Source organism: Symphodus melops (assembly GCF_947650265.1).
Source record: "Symphodus melops genome assembly, chromosome: 19".
NCBI lineage: Eukaryota > Metazoa > Chordata > Actinopteri > Labriformes > Labridae > Symphodus > Symphodus melops.
Genome location: NC_136709.1, coordinates 12,640,018 through 12,657,510, shown reverse-complemented (window position 1 = coordinate 12,657,510; position 17,493 = coordinate 12,640,018). Strand labels below are relative to the sequence as shown.

Genomic DNA, 17,493 nt, shown 5'->3' with positions numbered 1-17,493 from the left:
TTTTTTTTTGTCTTTTTGTGTGATTTTGATTGACTGCACTTTTTAGCTTTATAACAAATTAAACTTGCAATAAAGGAAGTAGTTTGACAGCACAATAATTTCATTGATACAAAGATCACAATACAATGAAACATATATTTAACGTGCTGCAAAAACAAGATAATCATTCAAGAAGACAAATAATCTGACTATTGAGATATTACCGGAATTTCGAAATCACTTTTATTGGATTTCTTACCATGTGTGAGATGTGAATACTGAAACCTTTTTCCTTGAGCGAAGAAGGCTAAGAATGAAGCCAGAGTTAGGGGGCAAACGGCCTAGCTTAGCCCCATGAAAGAGGAAAACACTGAAATATTCTGTGTTGAATTTGCTTGTACTGTAGTTGAATTAGTTTACCTCAGGACAGAGCCAGGCCAACAGTTTTTCCCACTTACACTGTGTTCGCTAAGCTAGGTTAGCTAGCTGCTGGCTTTGCCTTTGAATACAACAGACGTGACAATTGTACCAATCATTTCATAAGAAATTACACCAGTAAACAAATTGAACACTACTAAAGACTTTTGAGTTGGCGTCTGATTGTCATAGAGGGACATGAAATGATTGAAACCTTTTTTCAGACAACTATCACTTCTAAAAATGTGGTCAATAGAAGTGGAACTGAAATGTTGTCAAACCCGCTCAAATATAAAGGTCTGTGTTAACACATCTGTCTGTGCAGTTGTGCTCAGTCGACAACATCCAAAAGTCTTTCCATCAACAGCCAGTAGTATGACACTACACAGACCAGAGAGTGACAAAATTAGCCAAGATGCCTGTCCTGTACATGGCTTATTTTTCAACTCTTCAATTTTAAACGGCTGTGTCAAAAAGAAGGCAATGATAGCCAATCTGTTATCGGTCTCCTTGCATCTTATGAGCAGTCACTTTGTATGAAAAGCATCAAATGCAATGTTTGTTTTCTGCTCTTTCACGATCAAGCCAGGATCTTTGAGTCACATCATGGATGACTCTCACCAAAGTACTGCATCCTGCGTTAAGAGTAGATGGACCAATAGATGATGTTAAAGAGGATATACGCTCCAGGAAACATCCACCTCGAGTACTTGTCTATGGCATGGGTGTCTATCCAAATGTTCACATAGCCTCTGGATGGCTTCACCTGGCCAGTGATCTGTGGGTCGTTAAGTGCCACTTGGGCCAACATTCTTGGCTCCTGGCGCCCGCCGTTCTCGGGCATCCCATAATTCCCTGTTGTGTTGATATCCATTGTCCCATAACCAGTGATCTGGGGGTCGATCATCATGTCGTCTGGGTTGCCAATGCCACAAGTACATGGCAGCTGACGAAAAGGAACACAACATCATTTTAACATTTTGAAAATGTGCTTATTGTAAACAAACTAAAATAAGAAAACTAATACATTTGTTAAGTGTTAAGCGTATTTTCTGCAAACTCAGTGCTTCTTAATAACTTTGGCAAGAAACATTTATAGAAAGATGTTTGTGCTGGAAATGCTCCTCAGGGTACATGGGCAATTTGGCTCCATATGCTGCAGCATTTGGCAGATGAAGAATAGCAGTATAGTACACGAGCTGTAGTCCCAGAAATAATTTGCCATAGCCCCAAGAGCTTAAACAGAGCCAGTTTTGAGAATATTCATCTGCTTATTGGAAAAGAGCATGAATAATTAATAAATGTCTCCATGGGGTTTGAGAAATTCTGAAGTGTAAAATATCTTAATACAAAACCAGGTCAGCCATGTCCTGTTGTGGCTTAAAGAAGACTAATACTGTGGCTTTTTTGTCTTTGTGAAAAAGTTTTTTCCTTTTGCAGCAATTACAAAATGTAGATTTTTTAAATCAGCCCACAGGGAGATTGTGATCAAATTAAAATGTTAGATATGCATGGAAAAAATCACCAAGGATTAAATTGATTGAAATTATAATTTTTAATATCTTTGAGGAAAATCTGCCAGCAGGTCTCAGTGTGACGACCATCAGCAGTTTTTTGCTTGCAAGTTTCCCCTGTTAGAAAAATAATCAAGGACAATGGCCTACAGAATAATTGTAAAAGATATGATATCCTATGTGCTGCTTCACATGTAGTGTGGGAGGCAATTTGAGAGAAAAAAATGAAACTATAGTTTTGTGCATTGTGAACCTGTTTCATATGAATCATTCATGAAGAATAGCAGAGTCACATTTGCTTTTGTTATTTGCGACACTGAAAAAGACACGGAAACAAATTGTTATTATGAAGCATACAAACATGATGGAAATTCATATGTAAGAAAGAGAAGGGGTTTTTATTGAAACAATTCAGATATCATAAATATGTTCAAAAATATGAATGAAATATAATGTGATATTGTTCCACTTTTTAGCTGAAATTATGACCAGAACTACTGCACTTGCTCACACTCATGTTGGAATGTAAGATAATAACACTGGTTTGAATCATTAAATCATCACCATGTCACAGAGTAACTTTGTGTTTAACTGTCGAGATCAATAACCACAGGGGAAAAAAACATGAAATGACACTCACTCGCTCCCTTAGTTTCCTTTCCTTCCTCTCCTGCACCGTAGAGAGGTAGTTGACTGCCGCGTACTCTATCACCGACAGAAAGACAAATACAAAACTGACCCAGAGGTAAATGTCTACTGCCTTAATGTAGGAGACTCGTGGCATGGAGGCGTTGACTCCGGTGATGATGGTGGACATAGTCAGCACTGTGGTGATGCCTGAAGTAAAACAAAGAAAAAAACAAATTGATCATACAGCGATTCTATTTACTGTTCTTTACCACATAAATAATGTTTGTTTAATCAAAGCAGAGCATGAAATGAAAAGGATTTGTCAAGGTAACAACCCTTAACTAAACTAAACAGGCAGAATTTTTACAACCATATTGAGTGTCTCAGCTTAGCATTATGAGTGGAAGAAAACAGCTGGCCTTGTAACAAACGCAGACTACTAACAACTTTTATGCTCACTTATTAACAAAGAGTTGAAATAACATTGGGGGCTTTTGAAGGCTATGTTCTATGTTTTTTGTACCTGCTGAGAAATGCTGGATATTTTCTACTTCTACTCTTTCTACATCTACGCTTTATGCCAAGCAAACTAACCAGCCTGTCGAAAATCCTTGTTTCCAGCACCTTTCCATGTGAATTTTTGTCATATCATTTCAGCACAAACAACTATATTAGCATTTTAACAGTCCAGTGCGAGACAATTATTTTTGTCCAGTATCAGGAACAACTGGAATCTCAGCTGAATACTTGCTACAACACAAGACAACACATTAATAAGCTTTACTTTAATGAACATGATGGGCTGGTTTGTGTAACTTTTAGAAGTAGTTAAGCTAGTTGTTTTTCCCATTATCTTATCATGCTAGGCTAAGCTAAGCATCTGTGATCCATAGTTTTATATACAATATATCTCACTTATTTCAGAGTTACGTGAACCTCTCATCTTACTTGAAGTTAGTTAAATACGCTCAAAAGACTGATATGTGACCACTCTGTTGTGTTACTTGTATAAGTAAAAGTGGATATGATTAGTGGAGATAAAAAAAGGATCATGAAATTGTATTAATTTCTGTCTGTGTACTTGTACACACATGCTTTATTTAAGCTCTGAATAAAGTATAGTCCCAGTCTGCCCAGGTCAGAATTGTTTTGCCTAATATCCCATTTATTTTCTAAGGTATTACAACATTATGTATTTCCCATTAGTCTTAAAATCATCTCACTGTAGTGTTCTTTTTTTTTTCCCTACCTAGTGGCACCCTGGCAGGGACGGCCCTGCGGTCGATCCAGAAGGACACCCAGGACAGCATGACCATCAGAGTTGCAGGAAAGTAGGTCTGCAGCAGGAAGAAGAAAATGTGGCGCCGCAGGGTGAAGTGGATGTACAAACGATTGTACCAGCCTGGAAAGTAGAAATGTAAGTGTTACACATTACTTTAACTTTATTTGTAAAGGGACCATCTACAATATTAAACGTAAATGTTGCAATTTGATGTATTGCACCAGAGTTAGCTTCGAGCCAGTTTACATCTGCAGTCCCTCGGTTACAATTAAAACATCACATAGTAATACAAAATATAAAATATGTCCCTAACAAACATAGCAGATTATCTACACACACACACACACACACACACACACACACACACACACACGCGCGCGCGCGCACACACACAAACACACTTAAGTGTATGCTACAGTAGTTCCAGATAACACATACTAACATCTCCCAGGCAAAGGTTCCCTGATATTGTGACAGGGAGGGATCCTGAACAAAATCCCTATTCTGCTCCAGGTGCTACTTCTCTGCTAGAAGTGACTTTCAGTCATAAGAAGGCTGCAGGGATTTCATGGAGGCTTTTCAGCTGCATGCAAGTGGTTGGAAGTAGTTTAACTCCTTTCGTCTCACAGTTAGGATTAAATATTTGTACCTTCTTCTTGGTGTCACTTTCAAGGGATACATGATATCATTTAAAGAGGACTTTATTTTTTAGTAGGAAAAGGCTCAAAAAGTTATGAGATGCATTGAAGTTTGATTCAATTGTGATCTAGTTATTAAATGCATGATGCACCAGTTGGGTCAATTTGCATAATCACTTCAGTTTGCTGCTTATATGCAAAGTGCTTGTGTTGTGGATTACTGTACCTGTGCTGCTGTAGAACGCTAGCTTGGTGGTGGTGTGAAATTTTTGGATGAGAAACTGGGACAGAGATATTCTGTCATCGGTGTTGAGGGATTCATTGCCTTTCTTCCAGTACAACATCAGGTCGTCATCTGTGTATGCATCTGCAGGGAAAATAAGTAAAAACAAGTAAATCTGTGAGAAGCCAAATCAGGACAAATGAAGTTTGAACAATGCAGGATGTTACTGTGAAGTCAAATTCTGACAAAGAAGACATACTAGAATTTCCCTCGGGATCAATAAAGTATCTATCTATCTATCTATCTATCTATCTATCTATCTATCTATCTATCTATCTATCTATCTATCTATCTATCTATCTATCTATCTATCTATCTATCTATCTATCTATCTATCTATCTATCTACTAAGACAAGACTACAACTCAAAAGCAGTAGCCAATCGCAGTCCCTTGATTCATAAGTGACCAATAAACCATCTGATGTTTGTCATTTGGCCTTGCAGTAAGGGGAATGGAGGAGGAGGTCTTTAATGTGATATGTTATCTATGTTATCTCTGGAGCACAGATACTCAAAACATGTGATCACATGATATATCTAAAAAAGTCTACTAACCAAACTTGACATTTTGAACCTGAGGAGGGTAAAAGTGAACAGTGTGTGTGGGTAAAAACTCTTGTCAAGTCGATTCTTTATCTTGATTTTGGTGTTGTAGATATTCAACATATTCAACCTATCAAGTAATTTAATTTGGCTCAAGCATGGGCTGGATGATCCGTTAGCGTTTTGTTGTGGCCAACTGTTGGTCATAGATGTGATAAATCCACTCACAGCTTTCTATCTCCAGAGAGCATGTTTGGGTGTCCAGAGGGAAGCGGCTAAGGTCCATGTTGCACATGGCGGTGACAGTCACTCTGCGCAGGGAAAACAGCAGCAAACCAAAGAAAAACATGAACATTTTGTTGAGGAAATCATCGAGACTTGACTCCACACAATGAGACTCCTTGGACTCAGATGGCTCACGTTGATGAAAGTTTATACATCAGATGAGCACTCAAGGAGACATGATTCAACATCACACTTGTGGTTCATTGTCATGCTCAAACATAACTGCCAGACACTTCCAAAGGCTCTGCATATATTCAAAAAGACATTATCATTATCAGGGCCATGCCACATTGACCCACCTAGACTAATCTATGATGTCAAACATCCTGCAGGTATCAGGAAGAGCTGTTGACTCCTTCCAAGCTCTCCTTGGTGTCTAGACAGCATCAGGTCTGACTGACATCAGGAACAGTGAATTAACATTACACATTAACTAAGTAATTACAGAAATTATATGACACATTTCTCTATTATTTAATGACCACAACTTCAGCTTCTTGCAAATGCAACCTATTATGTGAAGTTTTTGGCTCAATGTTCAGACCAAGCAATCCTCTGCCAAAATATTTACCTGAGACTATAGAGCACATTGCCGTCGGGGTAAACCCTCAGCATGACATTATCAGTTGTGGTGTCGTGTATAAAAGAGCGCTTGGAGTGGACGAAGAACATATCAGGAACCCAAATCTTCTTCACCAGGCGACTATCAAAGGTCATACTCTGGTTGTTGGTGCTCGGGAATGACAGCCGCTCATCCTTCCAGTAGTGACGTAGGTACAGTGTCATGGTAAAGTCCTATTGGAGGAAAAGAGAGGCTTAATTACTAATGGGACAGGTACAGATGAAGTACTGATAAAATCTGAGTACCAGGCCGCCCTCTTTGAGGACAGCAGCCTCTGTACGTGGGGCAGGCAAAAAAAAAGTGTTGCCCAAGTGACTGATCTACTGTATCTTAACTTTTTTTTCTTTCTTTTTTTACAGTTTTTATAAAAGTAATGCAACAATGTGTTAGTAGCATGTTTCAGCTGTGGCTGGTTAAAATTAAACTACTTTATGTATGTTGTACAACACGTGGTCGTTTCTAAACCAAGGGTTCAGGCCCTCCAAAGATTCACAGGATGAATTTTATGAGATCATCTTTATTAAGACTTTTATCATGTCTCTATCTCCATGCTTAAATATTTAATCATTTCCATATTCTGAAGTTTTGTGGCAACTTTTGACTTTTAAAATATGAAAATAGGCTCCAACTGGAGAAGTGTTTTTAAAAGCCAAAAGGACCCAGGAAGTGTTGGTTCCCTTAACAGTACACTACAACGTTTCTCATGTGCACAATAGTTCATTATTTCTCAACGAAGATCACTTCTTATATGAAAATAACATTTTTCTTTACAATCACAGCCAAGTTGAGCTAAAAATCTGCATTTAACCAACAGTTTCATCCACTTTTACTCAATGATGCAGTTACATCAACAACCAGCTGACTTAATAACTTAATATTTATCTCCCAATGACACTCCTGACATCACTGACTCAACTCTCTAGAAAGCCTTTGACACTGTTATGCGAGGACATATGCACTGGATTTATTCAAGGAAGAATTTCCTTTTATAAATGTCAGACGACAGATGAACATAATGTACTTGAGTCATAAAAAAGACTCTGAAATACCTTCCTATACTTTCCCTTAATGCTGAAAAAGCCTTTGATCAGATCGAATGGAAATACATTTTATCTGTCATAAGGAGTTTAAACTTTGCTTCTTGGGTCGAAATGCTATATACTTCCCTGACAGCCTCTGTAATTGAAAATTGTAATATGTCACCACCTTTCTCTTTGCTCTTTTTCTGACAGAGCTGTCCTCTGAGCCTCTTTATGGCTTGCAATTGAAATGGACCATTGCAAAAACCTGCCTCACTGCTTTTCTCTTTTCACACACCAAATCCCCAGCAACTGTTACTAGGTGATGACTTCATGGTTGAATTATTCTGAAGAATTTAGTCACTGAAAAGAAAATTCAATAAATCTACCTGAAACATCTACCTTTACTCATTTTTTTCCTGCAGCCATGTCTTCTCTTCCTCCCTAACCTACTCCAGGCATCATCCCTATATAGCAGACTGTATCGCCACCTTTATTCAAGTGAAGGACAATGACTGCCTTCCAGATGGTTTCCACCCGGAATCTAAAGGAAGCCTGGGAAAAAGCACTTGGGGTTGCTGTTTGGTCTTGCCCCAGACTAACTATGTTCTGGTCAGATTATTTTAAGTGCTTTTTTGAAGTAAACAGTACAACTCTAGTTTAGCACCAAAATGTGTGCACATTCTGGGCAGAACCTGACATCTTGAAATCTTTCTTACTTACAGTTTAACAAAAGGCAAGACAACAAGGCATGGTTGTTTCAAAGACAGTTTTGCTCTCTGGAAAAATAAAGATGTAACTTTTTTTTTTTTTTTTAAACCTGGCAACGACAAAAGCCGTTACACAATCTTACACACAGAGAGGACCCGGCATAGTGTCTCTCGAGGTTGGAGACCTGACTCATGACACTCACCATATCCACCTCAGAGATGGTGTCCAGACTTTCAACCTGAACATCGACACCAACTGGAATTGGAGGACCTGAAAAAAAAATTAGAACCAACTGAAGAGCATGAGCATTAAAGAAGTGTTATTTTGTTCACCACAAATGCTTGATAAGCCTGCTGCTTGTGGGGGATTTTGGCTGTGACAGTCAACATGACCTTTGCAGGGATTTTTGGAACATTTCTTTTTTGTTTCCAAAAAGAATCACGGCTCACAAATAAAGCGCAAAAGCTTGTGCTACAACTTTTTGTCTTTTTTTTTTTTTTTTTTTTACTGGGATTCTACTTCTGACCTACTTCTGCCTTTTTACTCTCAATTATCATCCTCCAGTAGAACACCAACGCAATAGTATCACAATAATAGATCAAAGTTGACACAGCGTTGGATGAAATCCATCTCTCTTCCAGCTGAGGAGCCCTCGATGATGGAAATCAGATGTAGCAAGAGGATGCTGCGAGGGTCACTTGGTTTATTTTCAGCAGCAGATTGTTGTGTGATTACAAGCACTCTTGTTGTGACAAAGCAGCATGCAGTTCTCTGAAAAAATAATTCCCTTATCGCTGATTTCTTTTTTGTTTGTCTTTGAATACAGCTCTCATGTTTGAGGCTGTTTGCCATAAAAGACAAAACGATTAAGAATATGCATTTCATTAATATCTTGTAAAAAGAAATGCCTGTGTGACTTAATCTCAGCATAATCCTACAGACCAAACAACCAACATGAAATCCCTGTAATATACACTGATCTAAAGACATGTATTAGCACTCTTGTGATGTAAAGAACTGAGCTGCATTTTGTAACTCAGGCACAGCTTGCATGGATGGTGTCATTAAGATCTCCAAGAGCTTAATGCATTCAGGCCCGGAGCAATGTCCCCGGCACGAATCGTATCCAGCTGCACTCGATGACTGAGCATGCAGCCTCTGTAGCATCCTGGCTGAGTGGGAATCGTGCCGAGGAATGCCTGAGCTTTATAAATGAATAACTCTAATAAAAGAAAAAGAAAAAAAAACTACCGACCTCCAAATGCTGGCCTCATGGTGAAATCATGGTCGTCTATTCTCAGGAGTTGCTCAGACTTTGTCATTGGAGATTTTGTCATATCTGGACTACGTTTGTAAATCGGACTGAAAGAGAACAAAAAAAAAATCCTGTGATGATAATGGCAACTTATGCATTTTTTTTTTTTTTTTTTAACAAAAGTTGAGTACAACTTACCCTCCAGGTTTCTGACCTCCTCCTCCATCCATTTTGGTTTCTCTTCTCGACCTGTATGTAAAATAAATAAAGCAATGAGAGCATCTGCTTCATAAGGAAAAAAGACCAACACAGCACCTATTATTGAGAGGGCAGTTTCCAGTTGGAGCCTTTTACTAACCTTAACCAGTCGGGATGTGTTTCAAGTCGTATCATATGCACGCAAAATTGTAATTTGGCATATCCATGGCACGTAATTTGAAAGTGTAATGTCGTGGTATTTGTACGCAGACCGGGTAGGTGGATTCTATGCTTCTCTTTGTTGTGTGTGTGCGATTACAAATATACATTGGTAATGCCACCTGACCGAACAGGACATTTGAAGATGTCAGTCGGACTCATCGAAACATTAAACATGTAATTTTGTCTGTAATTTGGACATTTTATTGAGGAAATTATTGCTCAACAAGTCAAGAACTACACAGCTGAAGAGATTCATTTATATGAGAATGAATGTTAGTTACGGCTCAAATGTTTGAGTTTATACACTAATTAAAGTCATGATTTGGGAAACAACGGAACATTATCAAGCAATTACACTGATAATCAATATTTTCAATAATTTAAACATTGGCTGGTTGATTCTTGATTGATTAGTTGATATCATTCTTCTTCCATTCACAGATTCATGCTATTAGCATTCTTCACTATTTTCACATTGTTATGTTTCTGTTTTTAGAATATTTAATAGAATAAAGGATTAATTGAGTGACAGTCTGCAGATTCGTGAATAACAAACAGGGATCTTTTGTTTGCCTTTTTGTTTCTACAGAATGATGGCATCACGTTGAAGCTTAATCTGTCTTACATGTGTTCAGAGTAGGAACAATAATTTGTGTTTTGTTTTGCTCACTTTCTAAGTACATGTAGCACATCCTGTTACATCACACACATTTGATCTTCAAACAACACAAAGGGTAAAAGAGCCTCTCCTCATCACAGGCTCTTAAGACAAAGCCAGCTCAACAATTGACTCACATTTCAAGACGGCTGTACGAGACTAAGGCTGCATTTTCAGACAGAGAGCAGAGAGTGTACGAGAGAGAGAAAAAAGAATTCCAATAGCCCTAAAATGGATTATTAGAGTAGAGCATGCTGTGACACACAGGGCCAAATCCCTACGACAACCAAAGACATGCATTAAGAAAACACCACAGAGGAAGTGCAAGTGGGAGGGAGGAGGGGACAACAACAACAAAAAAAGCATAGAAAACATGACAAGAGCAAAATGAAAGATGGGTTTTGACGCTAGCTGCAGTGTGCAGGGTTCAATGTGTGTTACTAGTCTGCATCCATCCAGCAGCTGGTTCCTAATCCTCTTGGCAGAAAGGCCTTTCCAATCCCCCTCTATGCCTGCCTACAGCACACAGAAGACTGACGACTGTCTGCACACTGCTCTGATCTGTAAGGCCTGATGCTGCCTCTGCTCTGCAGCCACCGACCTGCATGCATGCAATGCTGCAGAGGTTTGGTCAGGGGTTAAGGCATATATTCCTGCACACTAAGACCTTTCTGTACACATAATGCTTGCAAAGGCAAAGAGCAATAGCTATGGTTAAATTGTTTTAAGTTCACTGATCTGTATCATAAAACAGATCAACAAGATGTAAGTCTTCTTTTCATGGATTCTTTTTTATTTATTTTGCAACTTAAAACATTGATATGTAGACCTTTGGAAAGCATCAGGAACTTGGCTGCACCAGGGCATATGGTGGCTTAAACTCAATAGCAACAAAAAGAGAATTTTATACAGCACCTTTTTCAGTCACCATGCTTGTGTAGTTTAAGGCTCTAGGATAAATACTATTTAACAAGTCATAGTAAATATCACCTGCACGAGAAAATTTGAATTCAGTATTTGCCAAAGTTGTCACATGGGAGGAAGTTTATTCTGAAAAAAGTTGGGTCCTAAATATCCTGACATTGTGTGAAAGGATATTAGGAGTACATGTAAGGCTCCAGTTAATGTCACTTTAGTAACACTATCTATGTGACTTAATTAATGTATGAACCATAAATCAGTGTAAGTATCCTTAGTAAGAGTATTTGTATGTTTGACATCCTTCCTATTATGCAGACTTCCTTTCTTTCTTCCACTTTCACCTGACTTCCTCTCTTGCTTCCATTACAAATACTAAAGCTGCTAAAAGGGGCTGAAAATGATGCTGTTAGGGTTTCAGGTTGAAATATGTGTTTCAAAAAGCTACTTTCTCAGACGGGATGTTGCAGAATTTTTGAACGATTGGCTGTGGAACATAATTTAAGCGAACAGGACAGATTCTAGTTTGCTTACTTTAAATGTTGCTTGTCAAATGGCTAATGCATTTGACTCTGAGCAGCAGTATGTACCAGTGACGATTATTTGGGATGATTTACTTTTGGATGAATATCACTCATAATTCTTATTCTTCAGATTTTTAGGGATTTTTATGAGTGAGGTCCCTCAGAAAAACAACCAAGATGATTCTATTTTATCATTTATATATTTTTTTCTAACCCAAAAATCATCAAGAAAGAACATATATATATATATATATAAATATATATATCCCTCAAACCTCATAACATCAGAGTGTTTTCCCCTTTGATGTGTTTTTGTGTGAGACTTTGTTGTCCTACACAAGTCCCCATTCTCCCACTCACCCTCCTCAAGGCTGCGAGTGGAAGAAAAAATTGAAGTAATGTATGCTGGTGAAAAAAACTCCTACTACCCACACCAGCAGCCTCCAGTCGCTTTTGCAATTTCACACTCAAGAGAGGAGGAGCGGAGTGATGAGAAACAGGGAGAAGAGGAGTTTGACTCCTGCAGAAGTACATTGAGAACCCTTCTTGCACACCCTTAAAAAAAAAGAAGAGAGATTTACATTTGATCTGTATTCTTGGGTTGTGTGTGTCAGCAGAGAGAGGAATGTGTGAACGGACTTTTAACTAGTTTGGGTAAAAGAACAGTGAAGCTCACATTTGATAACAAGGGGATGCTGGTGTTTAGAGATTACAGAGCAGCTTTGAGCCACTAGTGCTCTCTTTCTTTTGAAGATTTTCCACAGTTGATTATGGTTGCGCTCCTCTTATACATAATGATCATCTTAATGACCTTAGGGCTGAGGGGATCAGTTGAAATGAGTGTCATTTCAGAGAGGCTTGTTTAGAGTGAACACAAATGCTCCATCAGTAAGATCACTGCGGTCTTGTCATGCAGTCTGATGGTTCGATATGATTACGATGGGTATCGTAACGTCATACACACTTATTTCACTAAGATGGATCAGAATCTTAAGAGTGATGTTGGATCTATAAATAAAACAATGGTTATAACATGAATGGTGACAGTGTGTCTAAACCAGAGGGATTATGATTTTACAGGGTTTGTTGAATATATTAAGTGGATGCAAATCATTCAGCACTTCTTGCATCTTGTCATATTCTATATTTTGCCTGCTTGGAAAAGTCTTATCATCTTCACCAGAGATGGATGCAAAGACCGTTTGTGACTTGAATGCCTCTGGGTGTATTTGTACTCACAGCGGATATTTTCACAAAAGAGTCTGCAGACAAAAAGACTGGAAAAGAGTCCTCACTTGTCATTTACAGGAATCGTTGAGAGGGGTCGTCAAATGTGTTGAGAGTCGTCTCAAGGTGTTGACTTTGTACAAAAAGTGCTGGAAAGATATTTCAATTAATCAAAGGGGAAACCTCCGGTGTTGAAAAAATTTAGCCAATTTGGATGTGCAAAATCCTGCAGTTCATCGAATGTCTTCTTGAGGCTTGCTTCAAAAGCACCTGATGTCACGAACACAACCCTTCAAAAAAGGCAGTTTTTACAGCCGAAATGAACATTTATTGCCAGTTTTTTTTTTTTTTTTTGAAGAAGAAAAGTCTGATTAGCTCAATTGACACACTCTATGAGTAGATTCATTTTTTTGATGACTCTCTGGTTTGATTTTAAGCGTTATTCACAAGAAGGGGTGTCGCTGCCCTGATGGGGAGTTGGGTGCAGTGTAATGGTTTTCATCAAGAGGTTTAAAACCTGCCTCGGCTCCAGCTCTTAACCTGTAGTTAGGTTAATTAAAAGTTAGGTTGAGACAGCATGATGACCGGCATCAATGGGGACTGTACAATTAATGAAAAAGTCGAGCAGAAAAAAAATGAGCTGATTGGATAACTTATGAATAATGTCAGTCATTCCTCAAACTAAATAGTGAAATGGAGAAATAATTTCTGCTGTCTTGGCTTTTTGAAGAAAAAAAATGGAAACATCTAAAGACATCATATCATGATTCATGACATGTAATAAGCATACATATATCAGGCAAACAATAAAAAATAATCCTTACATTGATCAATACAGACAGACTCTTCTCACTGATCTCCATTTGGCTCTCAACAGGGTTTCAAAGCCTTCAGAAGTCGTTGAATTCATTTTTGACCATTCAGAATTAAACATGCTCTCACGTCTAAATAAATGATGTGTTTTTTTCCAGAGCTAAAACATTCATCTTTTGAAATATAATGCAGTATTGCTTTAAAACGTGCCCTGGCTGTTTCTTGTAATGTAAAAATAACTATACTTTTTTGTAGAGATGACAGAGTAATGTAGCAGCCGCATACAAGCATATTTAGTGACTATTGGTATTGGTTATGTTATTGCAGAAATGCACCGATGTTACTAGATTTATTCACCATTCAGGTAACTTTTCCTTTGAGTTTCATGGTACCAGCTGAGTTTCATGTGGATGACAAATAAGTATCACTCTTCAGAGTGTCAAGCGTTGATACACGTACATGTGCTGAGTACCTAGCTCTTCTTCATTAAATATATTTTCCACAAGCGTTTGATGCATTTGTGGGATCAACCCGAACAATACCCAAATTATCTATCTCAATGGATTGAAGACAAATCAAGGGAAAAAAATTGCAGATTTAACGTCAGTTAGTTAACATTACGGATAGTTACAGATGCTGTGTGTATGTGTATTCCAAAATCTAGTTCAGTTCTCTCTAAAACATTGAATCCAGTGGACACATTGGCAGCGATTAGCCTAAATAGTCACCTGAAAATGACATTGACTACAACTGCTGGCGGTGGGGCAAACAGTCATTAACTTGCCTGAAGCAGTTGTGGGGCAAGAGAACACAGCTTTCACTAGTAGTACATAAATAGATGTGAGGATTTAGGTCTCCCTCTCTCTCTCTCTCTCTCTCTCTCGCTCCAATCTGCCATCTGAAAAAGTCTTTTTTTTTGTGGGGGGGGGGGGGGGGGGGGGCGCGGAGGGGGGCAGCACAAGTGACTCAGGAAACACTAGACAACACCATGTCAACATACAGGGAAAAAAAACATGTCTTAAAAGACAATAAAGAGAAAAGAGATTAAAAAAAAATGATGCTTTAAAAGCTCAATTTAAAATCCTGATACACACTGTATAAAAATAAAAGCATGCATTTTAGTATGTTTTTTTTTTTTGCTACATTCATGACTCCTCTGGCATTACCTGCTCTGTTTGTAGGTCTCCAGCTTGTGACCCCTCGGCTGGACCATCTTCCCAGCCGCACCCACGAGCCAAACGCAGAAAAGCACAAGTACTGTATCCACCTGCATGGTTGACATTCCCCAGAGGACGGACCTCTCCTGTCAGTCAGAATCGTCTCCCTTCAAGGGTTTGGAGCACTCTGCCGTCCTGAGACATTCCCCTCCGCAGCTCTGGAGCCGATAAGAGAGAAGAAAAACAGCAACAGCAGCAGCAGCAGCTTCACTATTCTACGGCCTGGGTTGAAAACATCCTACGGTGCTTAATCTCCACAGTGGGAAAAGCAATTTTGACTAAACCCATAAATCCTTGAGCGTCAGATGGTACAGATTTGATCCCTGCAGCGGCGGATGTGCCTGCCTCTCTTTGCTCTGCTCTGCTCAGATATCCTGCACTCTGATGTGCTCTACTCCACTTTGCACCGCCCAGAAACACCAATTTGCACAATGATGCAGTGTGCCTCATTTGTAAGGTCAACGGTTTAGAGAGACAGACTCACAGAGGCTTCAGGGAAGCTCCGATGTGAAATGAAGCTCCTCCTGATGCTTCAGTCCCATATCAGGCATGTCAGAAAGGATTTCATGCTGCACATAAATGACAGATCTGCTTTGTTTCTTCCTTGTGTTTGCAGGATTTCACTCTGGCTTACTGTAAACCCATTTTCTTATTGTCTGCTGATTTTTTATTTTTTTATTTTTTTTCACTTTCAAAAGTACTAGGATTTATTTTTGTATGCATTACACAAAAAATCACAAGTCCAAATTTCTGCAAATCTAGAGGGAATTAAACAAGAAATTTGAGACGGAGATCAACACCAAACTTATATATAACTTATACATAAAGAAATTGTTTTTGTTAAAAAAAAATTAGCTGTGCATTGAGTCCTCAATTTTGCCACATAAAAGATTAAAATACATCAATTGATTTTGTCCAACCAGACAGCAGACAACACCAGTCTAGTCATCACACTTCTTATCCTAACACTCGGGGGTTAATAATGTCAGTAATGTTTATTTCACATTTGTTTCTGTATTTCACGATGCACCAGAGGCTAAACCATAAATTGTCTGTAAAAGCGTGCCGTTCGTCAGAACAAGCCAATCAGAAAGCCTCTCTGCACTGCTGACGTCATCATCATCCTGGCCATGTGTCACCCTTTCCTTTTTTTAGCAGACTGAACAGTTGGATTATAAAATGACAAATTTGGGTTAGCTCCATGAATGTCAATCTGAAAATGGGTGTGAGTAATGTCAGGCGTCATTCGGGGTTCAGAATTGTGGATCCTGCTGAAAGGTGGATGAACGAAGAAATCAACACCAACTAACACAGACAGGACACTATCAGACTGACGTCTTGCAATATAAAATAATCCATATTAGGGTTCAGTAAAAGATTATAAAAGCACCATTTCAGAATATCTTCCTGCATGCCTTATTGTAGTTTTGGGGGTCTTGAGATGAAACCATCATTGACAATGTCTGATCCTGGATTTTAAAGGGACACTGCACCAGGACTGAGGTCAAGAGGCTGTTTTCTGTTCAGGGAATCTGGCTGAGTGAAATGACCCAGAAGTATTTAAGTGGCAGCCATGAAAAGAGCTTTTTGAATTCTGTTAATATAAAAGAAAAGAGCTCCAATGTTTGCAACCTCATTCCCCTTAGCAAAGGCTGCACTGGACAGTCATTTACCTTTTGTTGTATCAGGGCAGTACGACAATTCCTTATAGTATTTACAATGTTTTTGAAGTGATGGGCCATTTTGCTGTTAACTGAAATATGTAATGATTCAGTTGTTTGGATAAACACAAGTAGACAGTATGGTAAGCGTCAGCAGCTATTCTTGTGGCTTAGTAGCAAAATAACCAAAATTACAGCCTTGGTTATGAAGTCTTGTTGTGAAGTTGTGAAGTTTTCATGGTTATTAGGGTCAAGGTAAAGATCTGAGCCACAGTGTAAACTAACAGTCGAAGTATTTTATATCCAAAAATATAACGGATAAACACAAAAGTATAGATTTTCAAAACGTTCAAGAAAGATGCATTTCGAAAAAACAACAGCAGCAACAACAAATGTGCATGGACTTGTCTTAATGCTCAGCCTGCAAGAAACCTCACTGTTAGAAACACAGGGCAATGTATCTAAAATGAGCTATGTGCAGTCCAGATTGGGAACTTTACAGTTCAAAAGTGGCCACATCGACTGTCCCACAATGAAGGTAACTTGTGTAAGTGGAGTCAGGATGTCTCTGAATACTCCTTTTGATTCTTCTTTGATTTCAAGACTTTATTGATCAAGGTCAAGGCAAATTGCTAAAAATTGTGAGAGGATTATTTGAAGTGAAAGAGTCTCTGGCCTCTTTGATATTAAATACAGAAATATGTAAGACAGGTAGTTTCTGTTCTTAGAGACACAACAAGCCCACATCTAGCATCGTATCGTATTATCATGCACAAATATAAAGCAAGTTGTTACCACTTGGCAGGTAACACCTTATTGTTGACAAAAGCAAACAACACTTATCAATACAAACTTTCAGGTAAACTTTTTATTCTG

At 38.6% G+C, this 17,493-nt stretch overlaps 1 protein-coding gene across 1 annotated transcript; it reads right to left on the bottom strand.

Annotated features, from left to right (window-relative positions):
- Positions 1-34: 34 nt before the first annotated feature.
- LOC306840383 (gamma-aminobutyric acid receptor subunit rho-1-like) lies at positions 35-17,411 on the bottom strand. Its single transcript, XM_079369626.1, has 10 exons — positions 14,906-17,411; positions 9,378-9,428; positions 9,180-9,286; positions 8,127-8,194; positions 6,144-6,367; positions 5,516-5,598; positions 4,687-4,827; positions 3,790-3,942; positions 2,551-2,747; positions 35-1,342 (listed from the first exon to the last, which is right to left on the bottom strand). The coding sequence occupies exons 1-10, from the start codon at positions 15,019-15,021 to the stop codon at positions 1,037-1,039; spliced, it is 1,446 nt and encodes a 481-aa protein (XP_079225752.1). The 5' UTR covers positions 15,022-17,411; the 3' UTR covers positions 35-1,036.
- Between the last annotated feature and the right edge of the window lie 82 nt (positions 17,412-17,493).

What these genes read in the sequence shown, in the direction of transcription:
- LOC306840383 (XM_079369626.1), bottom strand. Translation starts at nt 15,021, where the DNA reads ATGTCAACCATGCAGGTGGATACAGTACTTGTGCTTTTCTGCGTTTGG. An exon ending in GAGACCTACAAACAGAGCAG is followed by an intron (nt 9,429 to 14,905) that starts GTAATGCCAGAG and finishes TTTTACATACAG; the next exon opens with GTCGAGAAGAGAAACCAAAA. An exon ending in CATGAGGCCAGCATTTGGAG is followed by an intron (nt 8,195 to 9,179) that starts GTCGGTAGTTTT and finishes TTTTTTTTTCAG; the next exon opens with GTCCTCCAATTCCAGTTGGT.